The sequence below is a fragment of the Epinephelus fuscoguttatus genome, linkage group LG7 (assembly GCF_011397635.1).
Source record: "Epinephelus fuscoguttatus linkage group LG7, E.fuscoguttatus.final_Chr_v1".
Taxonomy (NCBI): Eukaryota; Metazoa; Chordata; class Actinopteri; order Perciformes; family Serranidae; genus Epinephelus; species Epinephelus fuscoguttatus.
In genome coordinates this window covers 40218044-40232571 of record NC_064758.1, presented here as the reverse complement: position 1 = coordinate 40232571, position 14528 = coordinate 40218044, and the positions used below count along the sequence as shown (strand labels likewise).

The 14528-nt window shown below is 40.9% G+C and overlaps 2 protein-coding genes across 2 annotated transcripts in view; both read left to right on the top strand.

Annotated features, from left to right (window-relative positions):
* The window catches only part of gdap1l1 (ganglioside induced differentiation associated protein 1-like 1), a 263078-nt gene that overhangs the window by 222434 nt on the left and 26116 nt on the right, over positions 1-14528 (top strand). The window lies entirely within an intron of this gene.
* Positions 6138-14528, top strand: part of ccn5 (cellular communication network factor 5) — a 32903-nt gene continuing 24512 nt past the window's right edge. The window contains exon 1 of the mRNA XM_049581428.1: positions 6138-6532. Coding sequence (XP_049437385.1) covers positions 6467-6532 — 66 coding nt within the window. The 5' untranslated portion in view covers positions 6138-6466. The remainder of the gene's footprint in view (positions 6533-14528) is intronic.

Below are 14528 nucleotides of genomic sequence, written 5' to 3'. Positions count from 1 at the left end.
GGTTCATTCATTCATTCATTCATTCATTCATCTTCAGAGGTTATCCCAGCTACATCGGGCGAGAGGCAGGGTTCACCCTGGACAGGTCGCCAGACTATCGCAGGGCTGACACATAGAGACAAACAACCATTCACGCTCACATTCACACCTACGGACAATTTAGAGTCTCCAATTAACCTAGTCCCCAATCTGCATGTCTTTGGACTGTGGGAGGAAGCCGGAGTGCCCGGAGAGAACCCACACTGACACGGGGAGAACATGCAAACTCCACACAGAAGGGCTCCCACACCCGGGATCGAACCGGCAACCCTCTTGCTGTGAGGCGAGAGTGCTAACCACCACACCACCGTGCCGCCATCAAAACGGGTTAACACTTCAAAATGTGTCTCCATTTTGGTTTTAATTATGCATATTGCTGGAATTGATTTTATTTCTACACAACACAAGGTAGTTTTTTTTGCATGTTTTCCAAATCTATAGTACTAAATCAAAATTATTTGTTTGTCTGCTCTGGCTACAGATGTAAACCAGCAGTGTCTCTGAAATTGTCTCCATCAGCAACATTGCCATGTCCTGAAATAACCTCCACCTTTAACAGTTGCAAGATGAAAGTGATAAATAAATGAACACATTAATAATACAGGTATATATGATTCTGAAATGGACCCTTCTGCAGAGTGACTACAGATAATTATTGTAAATAATGTATGTATTTTAAGCAACAATGGCATCTTCTTAGAGGTGAGGGTTTGATGCTTTGACATGATCGCTCACTGGCTGTCTTTTCGTTTTTGGACTGTTGGTCAGACAAAACAAAAGACATTTGAAGGCATCAGTTTTGAAACTGGTGGCTCAGCCCAAACCTTGGGGGCCTTGGGAGCACACCTTCCCAGGGAGATTTTATCCTCTTTACGACAGCTTTAGAGTGCCACAGGAATGAGTCCTAAAATCTGGAAATAAGTTAGCATTTTAGCACTCCCTTGTCTCAAAGTCAGTGGGTCTTTTTGAATGAGTTTTTGGTTAGACGCCTGAATTAAGGTCTGTGGTTAGCACAAGCTTAAGAGACTTTCACATTTTGAGTGACAACATAAAATACGTCTGTAAATACCCCACTCATGAACACGGCTTTACAGTCTTGTTGTGGTGATAACGTTAGGTCATGCAACCGTAGTGTAGTTTGTTTATAGCCTAACCTTAAAGGAGCTATATGTAAGAAATCTAAAGCAAATAGTCGTAAAATCCTCCTAATATGTCACAGAGACTAAGGAATAATGTTCATATAACATACTGATCTCACTGACAACAATAGTACAGCCTGAATATTCACATTTAAAAAAAAATTTAGGGTCTGCAAATCATGTTTATGTTTTGAATTTGTGTTTTGGCCTGTTGCGCCACCCACCACCGTCTACCAGTCACACAGTCAGTAGTCTCAGCATCAGTTACAGTTATGACTGAGCTACAATGGCTGATGGTGCGACTAAACCCAAACAACCTCATTATGATTCCCAAAAACGCCAAGACAAAACTCGAGGCAAAGCGAGGGTCTTTATAGGAGATGCTTTTGAACGGTGGAGACAGTTTAAAGCAGAGAAGAATTTGAAATCGGATGTCGAAGTGGCTACTCTTCTCCTCAACGGGTAAGCTGTAGCCAAAGTTGGCTAACTAGCATCATAGCTAGACGGGGATGGACATTTCGAATACTTTCAAATGTTAAGAGTTCAAAAACTTCCAGCGCACACTAGAATATCAGGATTGACACAGAGTTTATTCAAAAATGTTTAACAACAAAAGGAGCGAACAACGCATTTCGCTTGTTGCGTCATCAGATTCGCGAAATATTCTAGTGTGCGCTGGAAGTTTTTGAACTCTTGACTGTGATTTATCCTGCACCAGCTGGCACCTAGAAGAAGCACTGCGCTGCTGTGCACAGGGATTTACTATTTTTTTGTACTTTCAAATGTTATTCATTTTCGATCATACATTGTAGCCCATGTGCAGGTGGGTCATCGACCCGACTGATTTTTTTGAGAAACAAACGTTAGCAGCACGGCAAGCAGCATTAGCAGTGTCCCAGTACATAGCATTAGCAGCCGGCTCCTCCTCAGCTGTATCCCGGCAGCAGCGTTAGCAGCAGAGAAGCCGGACTTGCTCGAACGGTCCGCTGGAAAACCGAAGATCAAGGACGTGGCATTGCGGCCCTGCCATGGCAGCCACCTGTGGGCAAACAAATCAGTCTCCAGCGTGCCGCTGTTCAGCAATCTCGAATCTGTAGGGGAGGGGGGCGGACACGACTCGCGGCAGTATTTTGAATTTGAGTGCAATAACTGTTTTGGCCACATTCTTACATACGGCGCCTTTAAGCTTTTTACTTCTGGTGACTGCATTTAGGCTTCAATAATCATGAAGGTGTTGTTCATTTGTGAAGATTATGTTGCTGAAATGTGGAAGTGTCATAAACGTTTGCTACAGAGCTTATTTTCTGCAATAATCCTAAATCCAGTGGGAAAAAACCCCATTAGCTTTCTGACGGAGGAATCAGAGCAACGCTAACTTCCATGTCGGCCCAAAAAACGTCATCCCTGGGGTACTCTTTATGCACAATTTTTTTTTTTAATCATCTGTCAGCATCATTCTGACATTATAACACAACCAGTGCTGAGGACAACAAATTTTTACTCCACCCAAAAAGAGGCAAAAAATATAAGTAACAGGGTAAAAAGTAACAGGGATACTGATTTATTCATGCACAGCCCTTATCTATATAACATAAGACATTTCTTTATTTGGTGTAATAAGAATGTCTTGTCCACATCTTTTGCCACCACCATCAAATGTGCAAACCCAGTTTGTGTCAAAAAGGGTTAACACTTCAAAATGTGTCTCCATTTTGCTTTTAATTATGCATATTGCTGGAATTGATTTTATGTTTGCACAACACAAGGGACAAGTTTTTTTGGTGGGGCGTGTTTTCCAACTCCATAGTATTAAAATCAAAGTGTAAACCGCTGTTAGCAATTAGATGAAGCAGCAGGTGTAGAGTGCCACAGGGATGAGTCCTACAACCCAGGAATGAGTGAGCATTTTAGCGCCCCTGGTTCCCTGATCTCGATTTTGGTCCATATTGACATGATGACATCATACAGTTGCTGCAGATTTGTCGGCTGCACATCCATGATGAGAATCTCCCGTTCCACCACATCCCAAAGGTGCTCTGTTGGACTGAGATCTGGTGACTGTGGAGGCCATTGGAGTACAGTGAACTCATTGTCATGTTTGAGATGATGTGAACTTTGTGACATGGTGCGTTATCCTGCTGGAAGTAGCCATCAGAAGATGGGTACACTGTGGTCATAAAGGGATGGACACGGTCAGCAACAATACTCAGGTAGGCTGTGGTGTTTAAACCATGCTCAGCTGGTACTAAGAAAATCTCCCCCACACCATTACACCACCAGCAGCAGCAGCAGCCTGAAGCGTTGATACAAGGCAGGATGGATCCATGCTTCCATCTGAATGTGGCAGCAGAAATCCAGACTCATCAGACCAGGCAACGTTTTTCCAATCTTCTATTGTCCAGTTTTGGTGAGCCTGTGTGAACTGTAGCCTCAGTTTCCTGTTGTTAGCTGACAGGAGTGGCACCTGGTGTGGTCTTCTGCTGCTGTAGCCCATCTGCTTCAAGGTTGGACAAGGTGTTGTTGCTTCAGAGATGCTCTTCTGCAGACCTTGGTTGGAACCAGTGGTTATTTGACTTCCTGTTGCCTTTCTATCATCTTGAACCAGTCTGGCCATTCTCCTCTGACCTCTGGCATCAACAAGGCATTTTGGCTCACTGGATATTTTCTCTTTTTGGGACCATCCTCTGTAAACCCTAGAGATGGTTGTGTGTGAAAATCCCAGTAGATCAGCAGTTTCTGGCACCAACAACCATGCCACGTTCAAAGTCACTTAAATCACCTTTCTTCCTCATTTTGATGCTCAGTTTGAACTTCAGCAGCTCGTCTTCACCATGTCTACATGTCTAAATGCTCTGAGTTGCTGCCACGTGATTGGCTGATTAGATATTTGTGTTAACGAGCAGTTGAAAAGAAGTGGCCAGTGAGTGAATGTAACATAAAACATCTCCTTATTTGGTGTAGTAATAATGTTTTCCAACTCCACAGTGTCACAATCAAAGAGTAAACAGCTGTTAATTAAAATGTCAAGCTCATTAGTTACTTGTTTTGTCTGCTTTTGATCAAACTTAAACCAGAAGTGTCTCTTTAAAAAACTGTCTCCATCAGCAACATTGCCACGTGTGAAAATGACTTGCGCTTCTTCTTCCACTTCCTCTCTCCAGATATATGTTATGTTATAACATATGTTATATATATATGTTTTTACTGACAGAAGAACCTTGTAGCATAATTGTTTCCTAGCTCTGCAACATAGAGAAACAGCTGCATCAATTCAGCTTTTGGAATGTATTTGTGGAGTCTGAGGTCTTGTGTAAGGGATGTTTTGAGCTCCTAGTAAATGAAAGCATCCATGGGAGTTTCTTTATATCCCTCCCAGTTGTCCTTATTTTTTTTTTAAAGGATATTGCTCAACAAATAAATTATATTTGTATCACTTACATTGCAAGATAGCTGGTCGGATAAGTTTTCTTTTGTTCTTCTGAGGTTTTGTGTTTCCTGATTCTAAGACTAAATACACCAGAAGGGAAGTAAAACGTTATGTCTCATGCTCAAAGCTGAAAGTTAGACATAAACAGTTTTGTCATTTGCGATAAAATGTCCTGGTTACTCAAAATAATCTCATCAGTTACACTTACACAAGACCTCAGACTCCACAAATACATTCCAAAAGCTGAAAAAATTACTCAGAAAAACAGGGCTTTTTTTTATTTGTCAAGTGAATGCAATACGCTTCCGTACTGGTTGAACCTGAGGATTCTTTGCCACTGAAACATCATTTGGTATCATTTGCTCGTTAGCATCACCCTGTGGTTGTAGCTCAGGACTACAGCAGTGCTTTATTAAAAGATAATGCCTTCTGGATTCTGGATTCTTCCGTTGCTTCTCCTTTCCTTTCTGTTGCACAAACAAGCGTCCATTACTTACTCATTTGAGTTAAACAGTACGTTTTGTAATGACATCAATAAAGATAAGGGAGATTGCATAAGAAATGAGTCATGACAGAGATGTGTTTCCTTATCTGAGAGCCTTGGTTTCACTTGTGCTTGCAATTTTCATAAACACAGAGATAAAACCGAGACATCATACTGGAAATTGCATCACAAGTTGTGAAACTATAAATGTGTAGGAGTGGAAGTAGTAGCTTAAAGTGTCTTGGTCACAGTAACTCAGATCTGCCCAGCATTTGCAAATGAGTGATATGTTATTCAGACACCAGCAAATAAGAGAAAACATGAACAGGAAAATAATGTGCAAATAAGTGACAAATATTTGCAAAAATGATAAAACGACTGCACAAAAATGTCTTCAGTTCTTACACACAGTGTGAGTTGCTGGCAGTTGTTTTAGTTTGGCTTTAATTCTGATATAAAAATAGATCTATTATTATAATAGCCTTCAATTTAAAAGTCCAGTGTGTAGGATTTAGGGGAATTTAGTAAATGGACTGCACTTATATAGCACCTTTCTAGTCTTCCGACCACTCAAAGCGCTTTAACTTTGCATGTCACATTCACCTATTCACATGCAGGTGGCTGAGGCTGCCATGGTGCCAAATGCTGCTCATTAACCATTTATATGCACTCACACACTGGTGGAACAGCCACGGGGAGCCGGGGATTGAACCACTGATCTTCCAATTAGTGGATGACCCACTTTACCTCTGAGACACAGCCGACCCATAGGTGTATAGTGGCATCTAGTGGTGAGGACTGCATTATTAGCATTTTAACCTAAACAAAGGAACGTGTTAAATTTCCAGAAAGGTAAGTGTTGCTTTAATAATTTTAAAAATATGTTTAATGGCCGCTAGGTGGAGATAGAGCACGCTCACGGTCAAGTGCTCCGAGTGTGGGACACACGCATGCCCAAAGAAGTAGGCCCCCTGCGATATGATTGGCTGTTTGCCACTTACGTCATTCGCTCCTCTGTGGTTGAAGACGGCTCTGGTTGAAAGCAGTAATGGCTGTTAGTATTTCTTATCGTAACGTTACACATTTTAAAGTCTGTCCTTTGGAGAAAACTGTAGTTTACAACACCTCGATGCTCACAAGCCGCGGGAAAATATTAAAACCAAACCTGTGGTAAAAATAATGACATTTAAGGGAACAAAATGGCTAACTGCTAACGTTAGCTAGCTTGTCCGAAGACGCTGTTTGTTGCTTCGCGCGCCTGTTTAAGGCGGAGGGGATTATACCTGGTCAAGAAAAGGCCTTCAGGATTTCAAGTATCTTTGTGAGAAGATTACCAAACATGAAAACACCAGAACGACGCGGTGAAATTCATCAAACATGGCGACCCGAAATGACAGCGCCGACAGCCACACAGACGGGGAGTGGAGTAATGGAGGAGAACAGGTACGTGCTCGGTTGGATTATCACCTGTGTTAAACTGTGTGGCGATTTGTCATGTTAAAAGTGGTGTTAATTTTCAGGTTTTGCATCTGTTCAAAGTAGTTGTTGCTCTGCCTTATCTCCACCTGAATCCGCCATTTGCTAACCTCCAACTGATGATTTTTGTAGCACACACTGCACACCTGCAGCACACACATTTGTCACACTCTTATCTATTAGAGAGGAAAAAGAGTGTTTTCTGAATAGTAAGTAGTGCAATCGGTGTCAGAGAAAAACAACATAAAATCCAGACTCCTTGTTTATTTGCTATGCAACCTTTGCCCTACCAGGCTAAAAGTGCACAAACAACTGGAAAGTAGGAAACCACATAATTGTTGGTGCCTGATTTTTTTTTTCTACCTTTGGACTAAGCCAAACTGACTTAGTTTCTAAAGTTTAACCAACATACTTTGGCTGTAGCTTCTTACAGTGTTAAGTGAGAGAGTGCTGTCCATCTGACAAAGGGAATAAGTGCATCTACCAAAATGCTGTGTCCTAAAAAAACACTCTTGCCTGCAGTAACCACACGGACAAAACAATGTGAGTTCACATTGTTTGACCAAGAGTATCACTTACACCCATTTGTGATTCCTCCTCGAAGACTTTGCGCAAGAGTTAGGGACATGGCGGCAGGGATTTTTTTTCCTTTCAGCAGCACTGATGCTCACGTGGCTCACATATGTGTTTCACTTTATCCCAAAGGTGTTCAGTGGGGGTTGGTTAAAGTTGTGCAGCCCAGAGTTCTTACACAGCTCAGAAAACCATTTGTTTATGAGCCATTTTCATGTAGAAATAGACACAAATCTTCCCCAAACTGTTGCCACAAAGTTGGAAGCACGCTGATGTCATAAATTATAATTATACGCTGTTGCATTCAAGAACAACATTTTGGAAATAATTGTTTAGTTTTTTGCCAATGCTCCCTTTGTTTGTAAGGCAAACCCTTGGCTTCGTTCAAAGGCAAAAGAATTCCCCTACTAGCTCATCGGAAGCTAACAGACTGATTAATGCATCTTGTTTGACAAGTGACATTTTGTGGAGTGCAGTGGCTTCCTGGAGTCATACCTTTGCTTTATTTATAGATAACAACAACGAAAGCAAACAAGCGTGTTTTCTGAAATGTTGCACTGAAGGTTTCTCAAAGGTGTTAAAAAGGCCCACAGAAACTGGCTTATCTAGAGTTCCTAAGAAGAGAGGTGTGGCAGCACAGTCAAATCCTCAGTGAGCAGTCCTAGACATGCTTCACCCAAAATGACCCACATGGCCTTCAGACTTGTCAGAAGTGTCAAGAAAACGAGAAGACTTGACAGTTGGGTCAGTCAGTGAATCCCCAGTCTGCAGTAGCACTCTGGCTTATTGAATCTGTCAAGCTGTGATGCTTGGACGTGATGGCAGAGTCCAGCAGATGTTCTGGCCAAAGACAAAACTTTCGTTGGACCTGTAGCTCACCTCAGACTGTACAGCTTCCTAGGCCTGGGCAATACATTGATATTTTGATACAAGACTAGATATCTTCTTAGATTTTTAGATATTGTAAGTGTTGTCTTTTCCTGGTTTTAAGGGCTGCTTTACAGTAAAGTGATGTCATCTGAACATTGTTCTAGCTGTTTCCTCATTTGCCCTACCCCACTTAGTCATTATATCCACATTACTGATCATTGTTATATCAAAAATCCAATACTGTGTTATCTCTATCTGTTTTCAGCAGTGTTGCTTTATAAAAATCTCCCCACACACAATTAACTGTCTCTACTTTAAGAAGCCAGAGTCAGGGACCAGCAAGGATTTTCAGTGGAGCACCCCCAGATAAGGTTGGCAAACGGTGGCCAATCAGTCAGCCACTGATTATCAGTCGATATTTGTTCTAAATGAAAACTGATCAGAAGAGCCGATTAGATGAAACAAAACATGCAAGACAATTTCTCTTTGTGCAGGTAAAATAGTTACTTGGTTACTTGGTAGTTATTTGGCCAAAAGTATTGTGATATTTAATTTTCTCCATGTCGGCCAGCCTACAACTACCTGCCCTCAACACAGAGGAGAAGGACTCAGAATTGGTCCAATTACAGACAGATCTGTCTGGAAATATTTGGGCCAGCCATTAAATGAAAACTTCAACCTTACTATTTTAAACACTTCTGCATAAGAGTAGCGTACATGGGCATGTAATAAAAATAAGAATACCTTTACATGTCAATAATTAAAACAGACAAGACATGAAAACAACAACTTTTAAAAGAACTGACAAAAACACATTGGTGTATAGAAACAGAGGGGATAAAAGACATAGGGAGTAAGAGACCACTGCACAGCCGACCTGATTTCCTCAGCCCTGACAGCAAACACTCTGTCCCCTTTAGTTTTCAGCTGGGCTCCACCTCTGCTCGAGGACCTCAAAGTACGTCCTGGTGTGTATAGCACTAAGAGGCCGGAGATATAGTTGGGAGAGAGACCATGAAGAGCCTTAAAAGTAATCAATCCTAAAATCTCTTCTAAAACATACTGGGAGCCAGTGTAAAGAGGCATAAACTGTAGTGATGTGATCATGTCTTTTGTCAGCCGATCTCTGAACAGTCTGGAGTTTCTAAGATGATGAAAACATGATTGCATACGCTTTGTGACATGCTGCTCAAAGCTTGAATTACTGTCAGCCTCCGAGATTTCTTTCAACAGGTTTGATATTTTCCAAAAGGGCACCAGCCAAGCGCAGAGATTGTTGGGTAACATGCTGGAGCTGGAAGACAACAGTCTCTGTTTTTTCTGAGTTCAGCTGAAGAAATTATTTTTGTGCATGTATTCTCGTGCATTTCAGTGGGCAGAGTTAAAACGAACGCCCTTGCCCAGGGCCCTCAGGCTCATTCAACTCAGAGATCGGGATTAGGCTCAGCGTTTATTGAGCCTAATCCCGATCTCTGAGTTGAATGAGCCTGAGCTGGGAAACTTCCAGAACAGCTGATCCGAATTAACTCAATCAACTCTGAGTATATTCAGCCTGAGACAGGCACGTTGACGGTGAGCACCACAAGCCATTATCAGTGGTGTGCAGATGACATGATTCTCAGTGGCAGAAAGCGGAGTTAAAAGCTGAGTCACTTATTTCATCCCAACTGAATCTGAGATTTTAATGACCTCGAATGAAGACATGAAAAAAAAAATGATTACATTAGCTGCAGATAAACAGCGTGAGGTATGCTGGGAAAAGATTGCAGAGCATCTTAATCGGTAATGTGAAGTGACACTGTGTAACGTGATTCATTAATGCATTTGATATAGAGAAAATATAAAACATAGGCTATTTATGTCTTAACAGTGTTCATATGTTTTAATATAATTTGCTGTATCCTCTTATTCAGCGCATAAGAAAAATGCACTTGGCATTGAAACACAAAGATATTGTACAGACTGGTGAGAAGTTTTGCTGTGAAATGACTTCCTGTTCACGTAATCTCCTTTATTCTCAGATAGAGCTATGATGACATTGTTGAGTCCCATAAATGAGACAGTTACACCACAGAATCTCTGACTAAATGAAAAGTATTCATGAATCATTGCATCATGTATCCCCGCAGTTTAGTTTCTTAGTAACACTGACAAACCTGCAGTTCTGTGGAATTCCTTTTTTGTTTTTAAAGATAATTTCTTGGGCTTTCGTTGCCTATAGTGGCAGGACAGTATAATGTTAAGGGGGAGGGAGTGACACTCAGCAAAAGCCACAGGGTGGAGTTGAACCCGCGGCCACTGCAACAAGGACGAAGCTCTTGTACATAGGCCGCCCACTCCATCCACTAAGCCACAAATGATCCGGGAAATACATCTTTGATAATCCTTTCTGGTTTATACCCAGGGAGAATCACAAAAACAGGCAAAAGTCTTTTCAGAGCCAGAGTCACTTTTCTTCTGGCCTGACAAACTGCTGTCTTGCTAATGTGTTCAGTGTCTCTGATGTTATGAGGAAAACTGCCGCTGCCGAAGAATCAAAGGGCAATGCATAAAATTTGCTCTGATGATAATGCGAATCCACGATGTGTAATATTTGATATATCTGGGTGGAACAGAATGTGAGATAAGTGATAGAGTGTGAGGTGAAATTGTATCTTTCATATAAACACTCCTCCAGGGAGACATCTAAACGGGGTCTAATCACGTTCTCCTTATGCAACAACCTCTGAATAAAGTGTGCCGCAATGTCCACCACTTAAAACGGACACGCCATGTCTCTCCTTCCTGCCACACGCTCCGCCTCAGGCTTAGATGAAACAAACCTGTGAGCCAGAATGATGTTCTTGTGTTTCAAATACATAGGCGGGTCTGACACTATCTAGTTCCTAGAGCACCTCCCCTTTTAGCATTCCTGGTATGGGATGGAAATAAAGAAGCGTTGGTTGAGCACGTCGATCAAAGGTCTGTAGGTGTAAAGCTGAAAGCCCTCCACAATAAGAACGTGATTCTCCTCCTCCTCCTTGTGATCAGACTTTGGGACGATCTCAGTATCCAGGGTGTTATTGACACCTTGGAGTTTTCACTAATCCTGCTTTCTGAAATAGGGCCCGACGTGCCACTTATCCATGCATGAGAAGAGATGAGATGTAAATGCCAAAGTGTTTTAAATTGTTTTGGCTAAAATGCATGTGTTCGGGAACTACTTAGCATACTACTGGATAAATGAGCCTTGGATTATAGTGCACGAGTTGTGTGACAGTTTGTAAAGGAATGTTTTTACTACACTTTATCAACCATTTTCTCAGTGTTTGGATTCTTCATTCACTGTGGAGGCATGTGAGAGGCATGTGAGAGGAATGTGTAACACAAAGAGAGTAACTGATCCAGTATAAATACCTTCGTTTTATGGGTGAAGTATTTCTTTACAAAGGTCAGTAACTGTTGTTTTAGGTTGTAGGGTCCCCTGCTATTTAAAATGTCCAGCAGGTGGCAGTGAAACATAACATAATATTTTCTGCCTGCTTTAACAATTTAAACAGGGTGGTCTAGCCCAAACTATAAAAAACTGTGTCAAACCAGAAGTACAGAAAGTATATAAACATATTTTGTACCATAAAGTGTTCTTCAGCTGTGCTTTCAAAAATGTGGTTACAGTCTGTATCTACCTTAATTATTGTTAAATCCATCCAGGCATCTGTTCCCTCATGTATGAAGCTAAGGTTCACTTCCTGATGCTAAACCCCTTTTCTTTTCATCCTCCATCACATCAGAGCAGTGTTTCTCTACCTGTCCTTTGATCTGCAGCGCAGCATTGATTTCTCCGTGGTTTTCAAACACTGCACCAAGCTTTTCATCCTCTCTATTAGATCAGCGTAAAATAGGTCATTATGGTGCAGGAAGAGGCTGAGTGTCTACTCTGGGGCCCTCTCTGCTCCATACATCACCATTTGGTCTTTTAATATCCAAAGAATCTATTTACTATGAGCCTCTTTTATCTCCATATTCTGTCCTATATGGCAGACCTTTTTTTTTTTGACAGCGGATATTTTGAATTGACACAACACAAAAAGCACAGGTGTTACCAAAAACATTAAATATGGTTCTGTTTGTATCCTGGGATTGAGACATGCATAGGTCATTAGGCCCCCGAATGCTACGTGCACCAAAGAGAACACCAAAAGAGAGAGCCTGTAATCTAGTTTAATCATTTTTTTTAAATATTTGATTTATTCAGTAAGGAAACAAACAACAACAACAACAACAATAATAATAATAATAATAATAATAATAATAATAATAATAATAATGTGTATGTTTCTACTGTAGAATAAATTCCCCAGGTTCCTATGAAAGTAAATAATGAATAGATAACACATGGAGAGAATCAGGCCCTGCCAGTATCCCAGTAGGTCATTAATGTTATTACGACCTGTGTAATTTTAAGGATGATAGGAACAAAATAGGAAACACTACCTTGCTTTGATGAGTTCAGTTGAACTCAGGCAGCTATGGTGAAATGCAAACTTGTTCCACACTTTAAATTGTCTGTACTTGGCCACTAGAGGTCTCTTTGACCTTATAAAACAATCTTCTGTTCAGCCTCTGGTTCAAGAGCAAGTGCAAATTGTCCTTGGGTGTAAAAAAATCCTCATTGTCTCACAGAAGTGTATTTCTCCCTGGTAAAGAGAATTACTTAAATGTAAAAGCATCAGGAAAAACAACATTAATACCTGCGAATGAATAACTGGCCTGACTGTCAAAGGGTTCATCAGAATGCAAGCTGACAAACCAGAGTGCGGTTGATTTCCTGTCAAACTTGAACAGCCCATGTTATATAAATATCCTATGATTCACAAAGATACAGTGTGGTTTGGAAAACTAAAACATCATTAACAAAATAAGGCATTTTATTTTATAGTCTACACCATGTCCTGAGAAATTCACCCTCTGCAACAGCAGGTGGCGCTATCAATCAATTTAAATGCCCCAGAACATCGATCAGAGCAGTTTGAACCATAAGGCTCATTCAAGACGAACTTCACCTCGCAGTGTTTTCACAGAAATATTGGGCTCGTTCGAGATGAGCCAGGCCTGTGCAGATGGTTTGTGGCTGACTTCACCCTGACTTGCTCTGATGTCATGCGAAAGTTGACAACGATATTCTCATGAGATCGAAGCAGCCGCAGTTTAAGAGCCAGGCGCTGCAGTTGCTCTGAACTGACTGCAAGACCCGGAGCATGATGGGAAACACCTGGCTCTCACCTGATCTAACAGCTGATTGGTTTAGATGTTGACTCAACAAGATGACGTTTTAATAGACTTTTAATTTTTGTTGAATTTCAGAGATTTTTGTCTGATTTGAAGGTGTATTCTGTTTACAGAAAACACATGGTACTGATAAAGATGTCTAGTAGAGTCTTGATACATTCATCATAAACTACATGTAGTTTATTGTGTATTAACATTAAATTTTTAATTATTGAAGTATCTAGCGATAAAAATACTTGCAGTAAGTGGGATGTGAGGATTCTTTAAATAACATCTGTGCAGATATGAAGCCCTGACTACATGACTTATCTTTAATAACAGCTGCTGTGTTGTGTTTCTTTCCTCAGTGTTTGACTGATGTTTTCAGTTTATTTATGTAGTTGAGGGGACAGGTCTGCTCTGCTGATGTACATGACAGTTCATGTAAAATGAAGGTAGAGTCATGAACATAAATTACAGATTGGCTGTAAAGCTTTCTGTCATAATTTTAACAGTTGAAGGCTGTGAACAAACTGATGTTTGGGTCTGATAATATTTTATTGAATCTGCATCAGATCTGACAGGATGTGAGTGTTTCTGTGCCTTCCGTTAAAGACTGCTGCTGGAAACTGTCCAACTTTACTGCGGCTTTTTGTCACCGCCTCCTGCTGCAGACGCCTGATCTTGTCAACTTTCCAAGTGAGGTGCAGATAATCTCAAACGAGCCTATTTACACCCTGTTAGATCCATCTGCAGGCCACGTCATGGCCTTATAACTTTTATTATCCACCACATAATCTATTAACCCACAATCTAGCATTAAATATTGCAATTACACGGTAAGTTAGGACTTTCTACAAAACTAAGAGCAGATCAACTCTTTGATCAGGCGACAGCCAAGTGTTTCCCATCATGCCCTGGGTCTTATAGTCTGTGGAGAGTAACTGGCTCTAAAAACTGCAGCTAGAGCTTGGCGATATGGAGAAAATCAAGTATCGCAATATTTTTGACCAGTCAATTTTTGATATTGTCGGGTCTACTTAGTGCTCTCACAAAATTTTAACACAATGACATTTTTGATAGATAATCATCAGTAATGTGGATATAATGACTTTGTGTAGAACAGCTTGAATTTTTGTGGTGTGTTCTGAAAATTACATCCAAAATCTGGGATGATAACTAGTCTCATATCATGATATCAAAATAATGTCACTATATTGTCCATCCCTAACAGCAGCTGCCTCAATCTCATGAGGTGGTAGTTGCCACTTGG